Source organism: Ciconia boyciana, chromosome 14, assembly GCF_034638445.1.
Source record: "Ciconia boyciana chromosome 14, ASM3463844v1, whole genome shotgun sequence".
NCBI lineage: Eukaryota > Metazoa > Chordata > Aves > Ciconiiformes > Ciconiidae > Ciconia > Ciconia boyciana.
In genome coordinates this window covers 5,723,472-5,742,158 of record NC_132947.1, presented here as the reverse complement: position 1 = coordinate 5,742,158, position 18,687 = coordinate 5,723,472, and the positions used below count along the sequence as shown (strand labels likewise).

Sequence of the window (18,687 nt, the reverse complement as noted above, 5' to 3'; positions counted from 1 at the left end):
TAGAGGGTCTATATCTTGGCACTAAATTGCCCCAAGCTAAATCTTTGCCATACAAGGCTTCTGCTCAAGCATGATTTGGTGGGTTGGTTTTTAAACAGTTTCCAACACAAACCCTTGTTTCTGTTTTAAGTTATACAACTGTTTTGTTGGATGGGGGTTGGTTTAAAAAAAAAACAAAACCAAAAACAAACAAACAAACCTGGTTCAAGATTGTTTTTGGCACTTCTGTAAATCAGAAATGGTTTTGATTTTAAAACATAACCTTTGGCAAGCCAGTAACCTACAATATGGTCTGATCACTTTGGGTATTTTGTAAAAATAATAATAAATTGTAGAGATGTTGTGGTTTCAAAATCAGCTACTTGCATTTGCAGTAACTTATTTCAACCCAAGAACTTTTAGTAATTTGTATATTGTATTCAGCAGTCAGTGTGATGCAGCAGAATAGTGATAACTCCTGAAGGGATTTTTTTTTTAAACAATGTGGAGAAGTAAATCCACCACAGACTAAAAAAAGATTCAGCTGCTTCTGAAAGCATCAAAAACTGCTCTCTTAGAGGCTGAAACTGGAGCTCTGTAAGTTGTTAGGAGCAGGCTTTGATGCAAAAGTGTATGAAGGCATGCTGGATCAGTTGTTGTAGACAGGAGCCCTGAGGGCTTATCTTCCTTTATCTAAAAACTATTTTGAAGCATGGCATCGAGGATAGGATTTAACTTAGAGTATGTCATTAACTCCAGAGGAACTGAAGCTAATTCTGTTCCAGTGTGTTGCACATAATTGATACCTGCTGGATAATTTTATTTTACCAGTAAATCTATGCACAGAAATACTAATGTTCATCACCTTAGAATTTGAGCACCTTGTAATTAGTTGTGGCGCAATATTCCTGTAAATGATGTAGGATGTTTTGTATTATATCCTATTTTCCAGTGTCGAAAATTATCTACCAGGAAAACAAGAGAGGTAAACATGATTACACAGGGAGTTGACCACAGATAAGGAGATAGACCCCGTGACAGCTGAGTACCAGTCCAGTGCCTTAGTGATAATACTGTTGGTGATTGGTGCTATACAAATGCCTGAGATTGATAAAGTTGTTATAAGTTATAAAATTACATAACTTATTCTGGAAGAGAGTAAATTCTCTTCTTTCCCCAATGTATGTATCTAACATGCTTTGTGCATTTCTAACAATGCTGGCACTCACAAGACCTCTTCCATGGAAGTAGATGATAAAATTCCTACTACCTGTAAGAAGCAGGATCAGGGCCATAGATTCAGTGGAAATCTCACACAGGAACAGGTCCTCATCCCTAAAATACATGTTGAGCTTGTATAACAGTAAAAATATTTACAAGCAAACATCTGTTTGCAGTCCAAAACCAAAACTGTACCCTTCTTCCTCAGCTTGATATTTCTGAAAATTCATCAATTGGAAAAAGTCCTTCTGTTCCATGACGAACTTCGAAGTGTCTTTGTAAATAAAATAAGCTACGAAGGGGGTTTCTGAACCTCTGCTGATGAAAGCCGTTACACTGAAACATCTCTCTGGTGACTGACAAGATGGAAATTCCAAGAGTGAACCTATTTTAATCCTGGTCATAACCAGTTAGCTTAAATACTGTGAGTGGATGCGTTTCAGTTACTAGGTAGGTAAACGCTTTAGAGTATTTTACTGTACTGCAGAGATGGCTAAAATTTCAGCCATGAGTACTGGCTTCATAATTAATTGTTTTCAACCCTGATTCTCATCTTATTAAAAGTTAAAACTGCTTTTTACCCTGTCTACTTTTAATGTACTGAGCTGAGCAAAATGGGTGCAGTTTAAAGCACAAGTCTACTTGGAAAAGCAACTTGGGAGGAGGTGGGGAGGCAAACTAATCTCTCACTGCATTAAACATATAAGGGGGGGGGTTCTAACTTCTGGGTCCTATAAACTTAGCCTGGTTCTGTGGAAAAAATACAGAGTTCTTGAGGTTAACAACAGCAAGCGCTTACTGATACCTCTGCAACAAGGGGTAACTGACCAAATAATGTAATAGATAATTTATTTTGAAGAAAAACAAAAAAAACCCCACCAAACCAGAATTTACAGGTTTCTCTAATTTTTTTTACTTAGGAAGTCTGCCTCAAAAATCTTTATTTTAATGACAGGACAAAATAAAGCCTTTAAACATTGTCCCAAATACAGCGAGAATTACACATTTTTGAGGGAGAAGATGCTGACGCTAGGGTTTTTTATGTGACACAACATGCTTCCTAAGGCTGAGGTACCAGTAGACAAATGTAAGCAAATTCAAAATTAAAATGTGACTGTATCTCTTCACTTTAATTTACACAGTTGTTTTATTAAATGAGTTGGCTAATACTTTTTTTTAATATACTACTACTCAAGTTTGGAGACAGCACAAGCTTAGGACAGAGGTAGTAATGTTGGGAATTCTCTGTTGGGAATTCTGTTGTTCTGTTATGCAAATTAATGTTTTTTAGGCTGTGAATTCTATGTGAATTACTAATAGTGAAGTATAGTGTTTCTCTCTGAGGCTTTCTGGTATTTGATATGACTTTGGAATTGTATCATTCTTGCAACTAAAATGCTAGAGTGCCGGCAGAGATCAGGCAGAGGAAGGAGCTGCTGTATAAGGGTTATGAATTGCCGCATCAGCCTGCAACTGTAAGGCTGCTTGGAGCGGGGGCCTGTTCTAGCTCTTTTTCACTGCATTATCTCTTTTCTGTTGGCAGGATCAGACGAGCTTCCGTAAAAAGACAAATGAAGGGGTTGGGTGATGGAACCGAATACGTGTCTGTGTAAGACCTCAAAGTATTAATGAAAGGAATTTCAAGCTTGTATGAAGCTAGAGCCATAGGAGACAGCATGTCTTTCTGGGAGTGTGTGTGTGATGATTCATATGTATCTCAGTATTTTTAATCTCCATTCTCTTTTTGCTCTAAGGCACAACATCCAAAATGAAGTAACAGATTTCATGAAAGTTTTGGTGCTAACCTTGAGTTCTGTTTCCCACAGGGCAAAACTCTGCTGGGCTACAAAGGTTCATCTCTGTAAGACAGCCTGGAAGCCCAGTGCTGCCACAAGCAACGGCTCTTGTTAACATATTTGTGATTTAAAACTGGGGAGCTTGCAACCAATTGAACAATCCAACATCGTGGCCCAAAGCCTGATACCTTTGGATTCAGCTACTTTCTCCTGTCCTCGCCCCCCCACCCCACCTACTCTTATAACGTACATGGTTGATAAGAGAGAATAGAGCAGCTATGAAAGGAAGTTGTGAGACAGCCTCACTGAAAGTTCAAAGGAACTAGGGAAAGCTAGATGAACAAGACTCCTAAATCCATCACCTTGGACACTGAAAGATATATGGGGGATATTCTTCATTCCCCAGGAAAGTGACCCAGTTTGGGATCCTTACACAAATTTTCAAGGTCAGAGAATATTTATCTAAAAGGCCAAGATGTCTCCAACTAAAGAACTGCAAAAAATGCGCTTACTGCATACATTATGGAACTGGGAGATACTTCAGTGAAGTGTAAGTTTAATGATCAGTATGCAAATCAACTGGTACTTGCTTTGAAGCAAGAAAATGTTTCCACTATATGCTCATCTTGAAAAGTACCTGGGGCATTGTGAGGCTATGCTTTTAAGCAATCCACGGTATATAAACACAGTTCCAACTTTTAAGTTGATGTTTGAAGGAGACTAGAATGACATTATGTCAGCAACCTAAAAACCACCTTGTTTTGTCTCAGAATACTTCTCAGTTACCTAGCAAAGTGTCATGGTGTTCGATGTTTGGAATAACACTGCTACCAGTAATCATGAATCTCAAGGTACAAACAAAAATGCTTCATGCTGAGGTTCTGCTTGAGAAAGAGAAACTCTTTAGCCAAAACTCATTAGCTTAACTTGATGCTGCTGTAATTTCCTACTCGATTTGAAAGTTATGACCTTATGTCTAGTTGAATGTATTGGCTGATTTGTAAAGGGCTAATGATTACGAAATACAGGTTTGTGCTAAAAGAATTTGTAGAGGGCAAGGAGCAGAGGTAACTAGCATACAGAGAATGCCAGGGTGGATATTTTTAACGAACATATGAATAAAAGGCAAACAGTTTTGTTGGAAGTCTGCTCTTCTGTTTGGGATTTGTCTTTTATTCTAGGAAGGAACCAAATTAAGTTGGATGATTTCATCAGCTGTATTATATTCAGCCCTTCTTTAGGTAGGAAATCTTGAAGCATAGCTGTTAAGTAATTCACTCAAAAATCAAGCAACAGATTTTGATAGTTGGGTGGAATTGAAACCTGAGCATTTGATGCTTGATTTATTCTTTACTCCCTTAGAAAAGCCATTCCCAACCTTTATCAAACCAACCTTCACTTCTGGTTAAAAAAAAGTAAAAGAAAAAAGAAGGTGGTTTTCCACATTTCTCTAGATCTGGCTATTCTTCACACACATCTGCTTTCCAGGATGCCTTTACTGCTTCTTCAAAGCATGCAGCAGAGACTCCAAGGCTGGCCTTCATAGTACATTTATTGGGCTCAAAATTTTATCTTTAATACGCTCACTGCCTCATCAAAATCTCCTTAGATGGGAATTGTGACTCAAGAATATTTTACACACAAAATGTAGTCAAATATGCATTTAGGGACCGCAGATCGTCATTTGCTGGACGATCAAATCTTTCAGGGACATTCAGGTAAGTCTAAGTGCTTTTATTTATGAACATTTCACTGAAACTTTGTAAAACACAAATCCATATGGGAGAACACAGTTAAATCCAAGAAGACAACCAACATTGTTTCCATTCAAAGTTGTAAAAGTTTAGTTTGCAAAATCAGTTTCTGGTACATTTAGTGTTTCATCACAGTTTAAATGGTACCTTGAAACTGTTGGGTTTGATCTGACTTTGCCTCTTGTTTATTGACCTGAAGTGGGGAAAGCTCAGATACTGCAGTTCTTCTGCAAAGGGCTATTCAGCAGATGTCTGGCTCTGTTATAGGTCCCTAGTTTTCTCCTCAAGGAAAGCTGGAAGTAAATGCTTTGTGTATTGTTAATTCTTTATATTATAAAAAAAACCCAAAACCTAATTTTCTGTAACTGCAATCAAAATAGATATAAATATATAAAGACAAAATAACTTCTAGTTTTAAGATTCAGACACTGAAATTCCTAGTATCATTAATGTCTAATACCACTGTGTCTCTCACTGGCAGTTGGTGCTGTGGACTGTTCCCTTTTTGTACTCAACTAAGCAGTAAGTTTCGTAGCATAATTACCATTGAAGTCCTACAAGTCCAACTGTTGTCACAAGACAAAACTTTTACCTGCTCTGAAGATGCTTTACTGAACCTAAGATGTACTATTTCAGGCCATAAGCTCCGGGCACAATGAAATTCTCCAGACCGCAGATCCAAATATCCTACCTAGAAGATGCATAGCAAATTTCAGTCATGGAAAGGAAGTCTTTCTTACCTATATAAAGACATCTGTCATACAAAGCGTATTTATTTGAGCCTTCTGTAAAGAACTAGCATCTCCTCCTAAGCCTCACAAAGTCTCAGCTTTGTGGTTTTCCCATCCAGTTTCATTGGAATGTTAGTTAAGTTCTGGACTCACTTTTTCTCCAATTTTAAATTTTCTGAGCCTTCTGTTAGGGTAATAGAATAGTTACTCTGAAAACACCTTCAGAGAAATTGTCCTACATCTTATAACACTGTACATCATTAGAAGCCAAAACAAAAGAGCTGATGAAGCACAGGAGGTGTATGGATGTTTCTTACTCGACTCTCAGAAAATACTTTTTCTTTCTTGGCTTGGGTAGATTAAATTCAGGTCCGGTATTTTCTTAGGCGTTTTGACTGGTTAATCACACTGTCTGTTCCGAGTACGCTATTATTTTCTCACATCTACAAGATGAAATTGTGCGCTAACTAAATGGAGATAAGACAAAAACTTTTTCTCAAGGATATTTCCATTGGCCTCCAGCCTCAGCCTCTCACTTCACTCCCAGTTCTTTCCTCATAAAAAATGGCCAGTGGTTCCATACGCATTGAAATGTTACCTTACTTTCTTCCTGACTGCAGGCAATCGAGCAATTGCTTAGCACAGGTAGAGAATGTGTTCATTGTGCCTCTACTTCAGTCCATGCCTTTTATTCTGAAATAGTCTAATTTCCTTTCTGTTGACAGAGCAAAAAGGTCCTTATCCTGGGCTCACAAAAATGTTGAAGAAATGTTTCAGAAAGGGTTGCTTCACCACTGTAGGGCAGCATACGACAGCACAACTCGCGCTGTGCTGCAGTTCAGGTGGTGGTGTATATTTTCTATACCGAAATTTTAAGTGCAGTAAGCCCTTTAACTAGCACAGTGACCACACTTGAACAAGGACTGCGTATCTTGAAGATCCTACGACAACTTATTTCTGAACAGGGTTTTCTGGCCTTTCCTACCAAGCGATTTCATCGACTGCACGGAAGACTATGTAATGTCTTTTTACTATTTTTCAGTTAGAAACTGAATGAGAATAAAGGACCTTTTAAATAATTAATCAGCAATGCTCTTGGCTGCCCTCCAAATCCCAGAACACACCCTCGCCCTCCCCTTTCTCACAGTTAAACTCTTACACAACTGAAGAACAGGAGTCGATCTGAAGAGAGACAAAGGGACTCTCTGTTTCTCTCACATGGTCTCCATTTCAGTAATGCCTGTCTCCTTGCCTAAGGTCAGATTGTATGATCGGTTTTCATTTTAGACTTATCCCCTCTTCATTAGTCTGTAACTTCCTAGTCCCTCCCTTCGCTGGGGGCCCTCTTGGCTTGTTGCCTTTGGTCAGCACCCCAGCTCAGCCGCTCTCCTTCGGGACCCTCTCTCTCAGCACCCCCAAGAAGGGCTATACTAAGGTCCCGAGGTTAGCACAACCGCTGCTCTGGGGATCCAGCCTCACGTACAGGGGAACAAATCCTGTGTAACAGGCTGCTCTGTGTGGTTACAGATGGCCTAAGAGCCTCAGAACAGGGAACTTGGCTCACGCAGCACAGACTGCCCAGAAATGAAACTGCTAACTGTAATGCAAATAGTGTTATTTATAGGGACTACAGTCAGTTTATTAAGATTTTTTTAGATCAGAGACTTCAGGATTCTGTCTTAGGCTAAAAGTAACCCAAACAAAAATTTGTTTGCAGTGAGAAAAGGCAGAACTGCTATTTAACGTTATTCTCTGGCAAGTTTTGGGTACACAGTTACACCAATGCTGGTCCTAAAACTTTCCTGCTAAAATCTGGTCCTAAAAATCTTACTATTTCCATTCCACCTAAGTTATCTTTCCTAGTCTTTAACTTTTTTTTCTACTTGTGAGTTTTTTAATTCTACCATAACATCTGATCATTACTATCAACTTGTTGCTGTTTTTCAATATCCTCTTCATGCTCCAGAGAGCACAAAGAAACTGCTGTTACACAACTGCAACCAGAAGAGCAACGCATCCCATTTTTTCCTCTTCCCTTGCAATCCCCGTCTAATTGCTGCTGCGCTGGGAGGCTTTGGGAGGCTTTGCAGAGTAGGGAAGTTTGCTTTTAAATTTCCATTGGCTTCTTTTTCCCTCTGACTTTATTTTTTTCGCTCTGACTGTATGCTGTCTTCTGCCTTGGCTCTCCGGCAGTGACTAACCGGGGGTGAGCTGCTTGAAGCGCGAGAGAGCGAACCTCCGCTTCCTTGGGAACCACCGCCACGGGGCCAGGCTTTACGTTTCCGTATTTCATTTTTATCTGTTGGCGTTCATGGATGGTTTCAGCTATAATTCACCAAGCAACGGCTTCACCGCCGTGAACGCCAGCTCCAGCGACGAGCAGCGCCGAGGCGTGAGGTAACGGCCGCCCCGGCACCGCGCTCCGCCGACACAGGCCGCGCTGCCGCCGGCTCCTGTCAGCACGTCCCGCGGCGGGGAACGGCTCTGGGGCAGGAAATTCCCCGACATCCCGGAGCGGCAGAAGGGTGACGGGTTTCGCACACCAGCCGCCCCCCGCTCCGAGGGCCGCCGCCGCCGCGGCCATCCCGCCCTTCCTCGGCCCTGTCCGGCGGTGGCAGCGGCTCCTCCCGCTCGGCGCCCGCCATTCCGCGCCGCTCCGCCCAGAGGGGCGGTCGCGGCCTGGTTCCGGCCGCCGCCGCGGCTTTTTCGGCCCGGGGCGGGACGGGAGGAGCCATGGAGGACGCCGATTACTTCGAAGGCAGCGCGGCGGAGTGGGGGAACGAGGCGGACGGGGCGACGGTGAGCACTTGCGGGCGCCGTAGCGGCGGTGCGGGGCTGCCCGGTCGTGCGGCGGGAGCCGGCAGCTCGGCGTCGGGCCTGAAGCGGCCTGGGAGCGGGAGCGCTCTCCCTCCGCGCCGCTCTGGAGAGCGGAGGGCTTCTCCCGAGGGACGCCGAGGGTCCCCGGCTGGGCCGCAGAGGAGCTGCCGGGCCCTCTCGCCCTGCGGGCGGGGGGAGCCGCGTCTGGGGCTCCGAGCTGAGGCGAGCAGCGCCGAGGGTGAAGGCGGACGGGGAAGTCATCCCTGTGGTGGGGCCTGGGGCTTGAGGGGGTTAAAAAGGAGGAAAACAACTGCAAAGCGGTGCTTGGTTTTGCGCCTTCTCTGTTAAGAAGTCGTGTTTGTCTGGGGAGCAGGTCGCTTGCTGTGGTAAACTGCGGTGTGTGAGTTTCTGTGGGCAAAAATAGCCTAAATAGGGGAGTACAGGGGGGAAACAGGACCAGAGCTGGCTGACTTGACTGTGGTTGCAATAGCAAGACGATGAAGATGGAGAGGGAGAAGATGATGCTGAAGTCCAGCAAGAATGCCTGAAGAAATTTTCAACCCCAGACTATATAATGGAGCCGTCTATATTTAACACGTTAAAGAGGTGAGTGTAACCTTATGTGTGCTACGGTGCATGTTATGTGTTATAGATGCAGTGTTATTGCTTTGTATGGAAGTGTGTGTGAAAATGGGTAAATGACGCTATTGTTTACCCTTTATTTAGAGTTCATTTGGGTTTGGTTTTTTACTATAACTTTCAAATAGTTCTTTTCTGATCCTTTCATCAGATACTTCCAAGCAGGAGGTTCTCCAGAGAATGTTATCCAGCTCCTCTCTGAAAACTACACTGCAGTGGCACAGACTGTAAATTTGCTGGCAGAGTGGCTCATTCAAACAGGTACGATAAGTGATACAGTATAATTTGGGTCTGTAGTCTTTCTTTTGTCAGAAGTATCTGAACTGGTGGCAAATTTGATCGTACTCAGGAAGTGGATCATTATAAGGTTGTCATCCTGTATGTGTATGTGACTAAATTCTTTATAATAACATGTTTATTCTGCTCAGAGGATAAGTGATCTGTTGATGGACATGTTGAAATGTCCACAAACTCTACTATAAAGGTTAATATAGTTGAAGCAACTGCATAAACTATAGTTTCTTTTTGTTTTCATGCAGGAGGGCAAGGGTACTGTTACATAGATGGTGTTAGCAGTATTTGATATTTTGTAATAGTATTATATAATTAATATTGGGGGGGGGGGAACCAATTACCTTATTACTAGTGACTGTTCCCTTTCAGTGGATCAGTGGTTAGATGGAAGGTTCTCATATGGATGCTTGTATTCTGTGAGACAAGAATTCTGTATTATGGGTCTGCTTATGAATTCTTCAGCAGCCTCTTGCAAGACATGTTCAGCATTAACTTGTGGCATCTTTCTCCCTTAGCTAGTATAAACTTTATGAGAAGTATTATACTCTGATCTCAGAAAGGTAGAACAACTTATTACTACTTTGTGTATTGTTTCGTAGTATACTATCAATGCTACTGAGAGCCACTATATTGAAAGGATGGACTTTAGTCTGTAGTAAGATGGGTTTGTGCACCAATCCTGGTAATCCCTTCTGTGTTTAAGATATATGCATTTTGGTATCGTGCCCACTGACAGTCTTGTGAGATGACTGGCATTGCTGTTTGCATGACTGATGAAGAGAGCAAGAGGGAAAGGACTAGCGTAACCTGCCTGCGATCCTAAACAGTCTGCATTTAGGAAAAAAGATTGAGAATCTCTAAATCTGTCTGTATCAGTGTGGCTTGATAGTAGAACTGATGGCTCTCCTCTCATCTTCTGCGTGTTGATAAATTTCTGAGTAGTTTCTGTTCTTGTTGAAAAATTTAAGATACTGCTGCTATGTTTGATTGGATTGCATCTGCCAAGTGTTTTGTTCCTTCTATACAGGTGTTGAGCCAGTGCAAGTTCAGGAGACTGTAGAAAACCATTTAAAGAGCTTACTTATCAAGCATTTTGACCCTCGGAAAGCAGATTCCATCTTTACAGAGGAAGGAGAGGTGTGCATGGAATCCGTGTTGCTATCTTTACATGAGTGGATCCTACACAGACGCCTTCATCTGATGGAGTACATGCTCTCTTGTTAAGAAACAACTGGTTTCAGAAAGCTAACTGTATTTCACTGGAGTCCTCAGAGGCTTAGAGAACTTATAAACTTTGACTGCATCCTCCTATGTAATAAAGTCCTGTATAACAACTCGCAGGACTCCTGAGAGGTAAAAGGCTTACTTTTAATGATCTTGACAACTAGGTATTCTTACATTTCTCTCTATTGCTCTGATCTTTTCAGACTCCAGCCTGGCTTGAGCAAATGATAGCACATACCACGTGGAGAGATCTCTTTTACAAGTTGGCAGAAGCCCATCCCGACTGTTTAATGCTTAATTTTACTGTGAAGGTAGTATACTCAAGTTAATAAAAGAGAATATCCATAAAGGGCTAATTGTTCTGGCATCAAATATTGTCTGTGGCCTTGCCTGTATCTTTTATGTATTCCTGCATAATACTGCTTATTCAAACGTCAGAACAGTACAAGTACATATTGGTGGGAGAAATTGTGTTAGAGATTGCAAGTAGTAAGTGTAGTTTCCCAGCTTGAAGTACTGCTTTTTGAGTTTTTTGTTCGGGTTTTCTTTTGTTTTGTTGTGGGTTTTTTTGTTGGGGTTTGTGTTTGGTTCTTTTTTTTCTTTGATCTGTATTTGAAAATTCTGGATTTCTGGTGCCGTGGAACATTTCAGTCAGTTTTATATGCTTCTGTGACAGGGAAAGAACGTTATGATATATTGTGGTGTGCTCTGAAGTATTCATATATCTGGTTTACTTTTATTATGGTTTACTTTTTTTGCTACATCTTTATTGGTTTCCTTTTCTGTAGGCTAAAAGATGAACATGAATTCCAGTAAGTGTATGCAGAGGCAAATCTTACGTTCTGTGTGTTCTTCTAGACTTGTTAGGATATCTGAAATATAAATGTAAATAATACAAGTTTTCTATGATGTTTTTGTTTTTATAGCTTATATCTGATGCTGGATATCAAGGGGAAATAACCAGTGTTTCAACAGCATGTCAGCAACTAGAAGTATTTTCCAGAGTCCTGCGTACATCTCTGGCAACAATTTTAGATGGAGGAGAAGAAAACCTTGAAAAAAACCTCCCTGAGTTTGCTGTAAGTTTGGTTTTTTTTTCCTTTTTATGTGGAAAGAAAATAGTGTTTTCCTTTCCAGTTAGGATATACAAATCATTGCGGGATTGTAGAGAATCTTATCAAGTCTTACAAAATATTGTCAAGAGAAGGTATATCTGAGTTCAAAAGTAGAAATTTATGCTTTTTTGATCACTCTGTGACCAAGAATTCCTTGGGTTGCTTACGTGACGCTTCTTATATTTATTAAATGGATTGTAAAAAGGTGAAGGTAGAACCGTTGTCTTTCACACTTAATGCAAGATCTGAAGATCTGTCTAGTCAGTCCCCTGGCAAATTAAAAGAATTCTTTTATCATACACGTCAGTGTGAAAGTTGCCATCTGAATCAACCCAGCATATGTTCTGTGTTGTGAAATAATGATTTTTTGATGGCTTTGTACTTCTCTTACTTTTAAAATATTGCAGAGAAAGTACTGAGTGTAAGTAGGATAGAATTTGCTCTCAGTTTTGGCATTTAAGATATGAAGTTCTCAATTTAGCCATTTCCTCTTGCATGGTATCAATGCATAGTGATACTATGCTTTTCTGTACTTTCATCTTGGCTGTTGGGTTTTTGGTTTTCTTGGTTAGTCGTTTTTGGTTTTGTTTCTTTTGATTAGCAGATTTCAGTGAAATCTTTGCTATTATGGCAATGTAATCACGGAAGCATACTTGCGTGTTTCTTGTTGACTGGTAAGATTTTTTGATGTGTGCTTTCACAGAAGATGGTGTGCCATGGAGAACACACTTACCTTTTTGCTCAGTCTATGATGTCCATATTGGCTCAAGAAGAGCAAGGAGGATCAGCTGTCAGACGGATTGCTCAGGAGGTTCAGCGATATGCTCATGAGAAGTAAGTGGGAGTTACATTATTAGTGAAATGTAAGTCACTGAAATTTGTAAACTGCTGTCTTTTTGCTTATTCTTGATTACCTTGTACCAGTAAAAGGAGAATTCTTAGCTGCAACAGAGCAGTTCTTGTAGTAAGCTTTAATTCATAGAACAACAGAAAAGTTCAATGTCCTGTACTGGGAGACCTGAAATAAGAAGAGCGAAGAATTGAAGTTTCTGTCTATTAAAAATATGTATTTTCATTATTCTACGAACGTTTTAGAAACAAACAACGGAAATACAGGCCTATTTCTATAATTACCCAGGATAAGGGGTTCTGCCCTGAGGCATTATATTCCATAGGATGTGGCCTGTTGACTCAGTGAGGCTAAAACTAAAAAGTCCGAATTAAGAAAATAAGTTGCTCTGTATGTTTGCTCTTCTTCTAGAGGCCATGATGCTAGTCAGATCACTTTAGCATTGGGTACTGCAGCCTCCTATCCTCGAGCATGTCAGGCTCTTGGTGCGATGTTGTCCAAAGGAGCTCTGAATCCAGCAGATATCACTGTCTTGTTCAAAATGTTTACAAGCATGGACCCGCCTCCAGTAGAACTGGTTAGTAGTTATCTTTTTAAAACCTCTGAAACTTACTTCTATTATAGTAGAAATAGAACACTCAGAAATATAGTAGAACACTCAGAAATAGGAGGTCTTGCTGTCCTAAGTGTTGTAGTGACATAAAATAGAAGTTAGCACTCAGACTCATCCCTCTGTAATTAATGTCTAAATGTGAAACTACTACTTGCATTCTATTTTGCATTAGCTTGTGGATTGATTTTTTTTTTTTAATCACTTCAAGTTCTCTTTTTACGTATAATTAATTAAGGAACTCCTCAATAGGAGATAAAGATGGCTATCTAATCTACTCCCAAGGGGGAATGTGTTATATCTCATTCTATGCAAGGTATATCAGATGCAAAAATAACATTTTTAGTCACCTCTCATCATTCCCAGGCTCTAATAAACCATTCATTTTCTTCACAGATTCGAGTACCTGCCTTTCTAGACCTCTTCATGCAGTCATTGTTTAAGCCAGGTGCTAAGATCAACCAGGACCACAAACATAAATATATTCACATACTGGCATATGCAGCTAGTGTAGTAGAGATGTGGAAAAAGGTAATGTTCAGTTCTGTGAATTACATTACTTTTACCTACAGTGGCCTGACTGTGCTGAAGAAAACGTATGGTCATGAAGTTACTCAGTTTAAATAATGTATTCAGCTTGATTTACTTATTTTAATATGAAATGTTTCTGGCTTCAACTGAAATGACTAAAAAATGTAGATCCTGAAGATCACTGATGATCAAATAGTACTATAAAAGTCTGAGTGCCCTGAGTATTTTTGCCTCCCCCCAAAGGTCATCAGTAGCAGTTCTCTGCTACAAGACCGTATGTGCTTTTTCAGAGGAAGAGGAGTTTAATTCTATGAAGTGGATAAAGTAATTCTTAGGGAATTAAATAAAGCAAGCGTCCTTGTACTTCAGCTCATCAATACCTAGACTCAAATGCAAGTTTCAGAAGAACTAAATTTTGAGAAACATGATGTAATCTTAGGCTTATCGCAGGTTACAATTCCTTTCCTTAAATAACCAAAGGCATCCTGTATATTCATGACTCGTGCATTCAAACTTTGCAATTTTTCAGAACAAGAGAGTCAGCATAAACAAGGATGAACTCAAGTCAACTTCAAAAGCCATTGAAACTGTTCACAATCTGTGTTGCAATGAGAACAAAGGAGCATCAGAGTTGGTTGCAGAACTGAGCACTCTTTATCAGTGCATCAGGTGAGCGGAGAGACTGGTCCCAAGCTTCAGTTGTTGGAAGGAAAGTATTAGTATTTATATATATTTATTATCTGTATTAGAAAGTATTTAGGAAAGGCAGTACTGCTAAAGGGAAATGCCTTTGTAGGCTACTCTGTGAGAACATTCTCATTGTAGAATACGTGAAGATGTGGTCTGAAAGCAGCTTTCAAAACTGTACCTCTGACTTTTTGGAATCTCTCTCATGAGGACATAAATTCTGGCTTTCACTGGCAATTTGTCCTTGTGTCACAGAATATGCTTTTCTCTGCCACTGGAAAAAGATGACATTACTTTGTCTTCGTAATAAAGCTTTCCTAGCAATAGATGTGTCCTTTCTTTTCCTCTTAAAACTATGAAATAGCAGACATTGAATAAACTGGAATAAGCTTGGAGTGTACATGAATTTTGTTGTGTATTTTTTGCATTTTGTGCTGAGAAGGGAGTGTCTGTACAAATAATTTTCTCCTGGCCTATCTTTTTTTTTTTTTTTCTTCTCCCCCCTCTCCTTGATGTGCTAGCAACTTTTCAAACAAAACTTTTTGAGCTTTATTAATTCTGCTGTAAGTTGAACTGAAACTAGCAACCATTAGAATATACTGAAAGATTATTATTTTTTTTTAATTTACTGGGAGTTTTTTGTTTTGGTTTGGGGTTCTTTGGGGTTTTTTGGGTGTTTTGTTTTGATGTTCCTATGCTAAAGTGATCTCTTCTCCTGTAGGTTCCCAGTGGTGGCAATGGGTGTATTAAAGTGGGTGGATTGGACAGTGTCAGAACCACGATACTTCCAGCTGCAGACTGATCACACTCCGGTTCATCTGGCATTATTGGATGAGGTAAAAGCGTATATAAAATCTTGCTGGAGAGTAAAAACACTTTTGACGCTTGTAACTGGAAGTACATCCAGTTCAGTGGATGCTGTTGTGATTTAGCTTCAGTCGGCAACCAAGCACCACGCAGCTGTGCTCACTCACTCTCCCTTCCCCTGCAGTAGAATGGGGGAGAGAATCTGAAAAGCACAAGTAAGAAAACTTGCGGGCTGAGATAAGAACAGCTTAATAATTAAAATAAAATAATAATAATAAATTGTAATGAAAAGGAAAATAACAAGGCAGGGGGAGAGAGAGAGAGGAACAAAACCTATGGAAAAACAAAAGAAAGCAAGTGATGCAGCCGCTCACCACCTACTGACCAACGCCCAGCCCGTCCCTGAGCACCGATCGGTGCCCCCTGGCCAACTCCCCCAGTTTCTATACTGAGCATGACGCCCTATGGTATGGAATAGCCCTTTGGCCAGTTTGGATCAGCTGTCCTGGCTGTGTCCCCTCCCAGCGTCTTGTGCACCCGGCAGAGCACGGGAAGCTGAAAAGTCCTTGACTGGTGTAAGCACTGCTTAGCAACAACCAAAACATGAGTGTGTTATCAACATTATTCTCATCCTAAATCCAAAGCACAGCACTGTACCAGCTACTAGGAAGAAAATTAACTCTATCCCAGCTGAAACCAGGACAATGCGTATCATTTACAGTAAGTCAGTAAACATACAGAGATGAATCTGTTTCTGTTCAGAGTTAATGATTTGGTTTTGTCATCTCAGCATTATTTACACTATTTACATTATTTACACTTTACATCAAAGAAAGAAACGGTGGAATACTTTTCCAAAAGAATTTACGTCTGGCACTGAACACCAGTGTAAACTTGCCTAATAAAGACTGGTGCACTGGTTTTTAAATTGAAGTTCTGAGGATCTAACTTTCTTGTCTCGTTTGCAGATCAGTACATGCCATCAGCTGCTTCATCCGCAAGTTCTACAACTTCTTGTCAAGCTCTTTGAAACAGAACATTCACAGCTTGATGTAATGGAGCAGGTGATTCTCGAAGGATTCAGTATTTGTGTTGTTTCATATTCGTTACGCTTAGTCAAGATAACAGCTTTTGCTGTCACAGGAGTTTTAAGAGTTTAATTTAGGAATATAGTCATAGTTAAAAAGTAATATAGCAGATATTGAATCAATAAGAATGAGCAATAAAAAATGCATACTTTCAAGAGGATATTCTAATATGTTGGTTTCTTCTCCATCCCCCTGGCCCTCACCATCAGCTGGAATTGAAGAAGACTCTCTTGGATAGAATGGTGCACTTACTGAGTCGAGGATATGTCCTGCCTGTTGTCAGCTATATCCGCAAATGCCTGGAGAAGCTAGATACAGATATCTCTCTCATCAGATACTTTGTTACAGAGGTCAGCAGCAAAAATTATTAACATATAGAAATAAACTTTAATACCAGTTGTATGTGTTTGGATATTGAATCAACTTGCCTCAGATTCAAAAATATTTTAAGATATGAGATCAAATTTTGAGCAATGTATGCAATATCAGTATTCGCTAGGATGTGACTTAGTCCTACGGACTCCTGACTTCTGAAAGCATTAAGGTACTGGGTAGAGTACCACAAGGATACATAATTAATTACTTGTATGGAGAACAAGAGGTCTTAAGTGCAACTACTTGTATGCTTTCAAAAATAGTATTGTGAATTACATATTGTTCCTACTGCCCCTCTAACTGGAAGAATAATCCATTTTTGTCTGCTGTTTCAGGTGCTGGATGTGATTGCTCCTCCATATACCTCAGACTTTGTACAGCTTTTTCTTCCAATCTTGGAGAATGAAAGTATTGCAGGTACTATTAAAACAGAAGGCGAACATGATCCTGTCACTGAGTTTATAGGTAAGTCGCATTTATTTGTTACGTAGCTGCTTCCTTTTGCATTTGTTATGATTTGCAAATAATGTTTAGGAGGAGGATTGCTAAAAATAGGAACGCCTGCCAGATATTTTCACAGATAACTTCCCTTTTAGGGGCCTGTGTTTAGCAATTTTCCTTTAATCAAGAGTCTCTGCTTAGCAGTAAGGAACTTGGAGGTACATACTGCTTTTTGAGAGCTAGCGCTGTAGTAAGGAAAGGATAGGAAGGGAAGTAGTCTGTCATAATACACTCCTATCCTAAAACAAAAACATCTGTCCAGACCCTAAAATCCTAATTATTTACATAATGCAGAAATCCACATGCAAACAGATATCAGAGTAATGTACTGAACACTTTTTTTTTTTTTTTCTTCTTTTAAGCTCATTGCAAATCTAACTTTATTATGATGAACTAAGCAGCGGAAAATATCAAGAATGCAGAGCACATGATCACTACTTTGTCATGCTCTCCACCAGTAACGTTCTATAACTGGGCAACACAGCAGCAAAAAAAACCCCACAGAAAACAAACCAACAAACCCAAAACAAGGAAGAAAGGGCTGAAGGACTTGCATGGTGACCTTGAGCTTCATATCAGAGGACTGTTAATGTACTTTGGAAAATGGCGTAATACTGAAGGATTTTCTGTTGTTACACAAATCAGTATAAATCTGAATCTTCTGAAGCAGCTAGCAGGAGAGAAACAGATTTATTTCAAAGAATGTTATTTTGGTTACTTGCAGAATTTGTCACTGATTCTTTGTGTAATATACAAAACCTGAAGAACGGGGAAGGTAGTTCTTGCTAAAAACACTTTGCAGATAGTTCTCTGAAGACTAAATCTTGAATGCTCTAGTTTTTGATATTGCGAGTTGTAAAAAAGGAATCTGTGTGATTAGCTCTGTGCTGCAGAGAAGCCACAATGCCTCTTTCTCACCTTTGCATTATATTAGAATTCTAAATAGCCTACATATTTACTGCTATGAAAAAAAAGGTTTGTGTAACACAAGTAGAGTTGTAACATTCAAGGTTAGTTTTGTATTAACAGATGAATCCTATGTGAGTGTGTTATCTTTCAGAATCTATTTTTGTTAAATAGATGCATCAAATGTTACTGGTAAGTTTCATTACCATGTCAGAATTCTACTGCTGTCCAAAAAATATGAATGTGTGCAGAAATTTCATTACTGCTTGTTGTGGCTTGTTTTTTATACTTATCTCTACTCTGTCCTGGTTGATGCCAAACAGTGGGGGATACACCCAAGGTTATAATTTACCTTTAAATAAAGGTTTTTTTCTTTTCCAGCGATTTCTTTCAAAGTTTCATTAAGACCACCCTTTCTTTCTGTTCATTGGGCTGAATTTCTTTTTGTACAGGCAAGTTCTGTTTGTTTGAAAGTGGGGGGCATAGACAAGCCCATTGTGCTTTTCCAAGCACATCTGTTTTCTGAAGAACCTGCTTTCTAAAACAGTGACATTTTAAGTCCAACTGGATGTAAATTTAAAAAGGAAATCACTTTGTTCTTCTCTGTTGTCAGTGATTCATGAATGGGAACTCTAAGCTACCATGAGCATTCTGGAGACAGCAGCCAATTGTATAGATTCTTAACTCCTTTTAAAAAGGAGTGCATCTTCCCTTTCCTCAGCCAGTGCCTCATGTACATAGTCCACAGTGACTGAGCTTACC

General features: G+C 40.0%; 1 protein-coding gene across 1 annotated transcript; it reads left to right on the top strand.

The window, feature by feature from the left end:
* The first annotated feature begins 6,649 nt into the window (after positions 1 to 6,649).
* Positions 6,650 to 18,526, top strand: NELFCD (negative elongation factor complex member C/D). Its single transcript, XM_072878729.1, has 16 exons — positions 6,650 to 6,738; positions 7,807 to 8,280; positions 8,789 to 8,904; positions 9,089 to 9,198; positions 10,259 to 10,368; positions 10,659 to 10,766; positions 11,382 to 11,534; positions 12,274 to 12,404; positions 12,832 to 12,997; positions 13,427 to 13,561; positions 14,091 to 14,230; positions 14,970 to 15,084; positions 16,024 to 16,119; positions 16,353 to 16,493; positions 16,854 to 16,983; positions 17,382 to 18,526. Exons 2-16 carry the CDS (start codon positions 8,215 to 8,217, stop codon positions 17,414 to 17,416), a joined length of 1,752 nt encoding a protein of 583 aa, XP_072734830.1. The 5' UTR covers positions 6,650 to 6,738; positions 7,807 to 8,214; the 3' UTR covers positions 17,417 to 18,526.
* Positions 18,527 to 18,687: the final 161 nt, after the last annotated feature.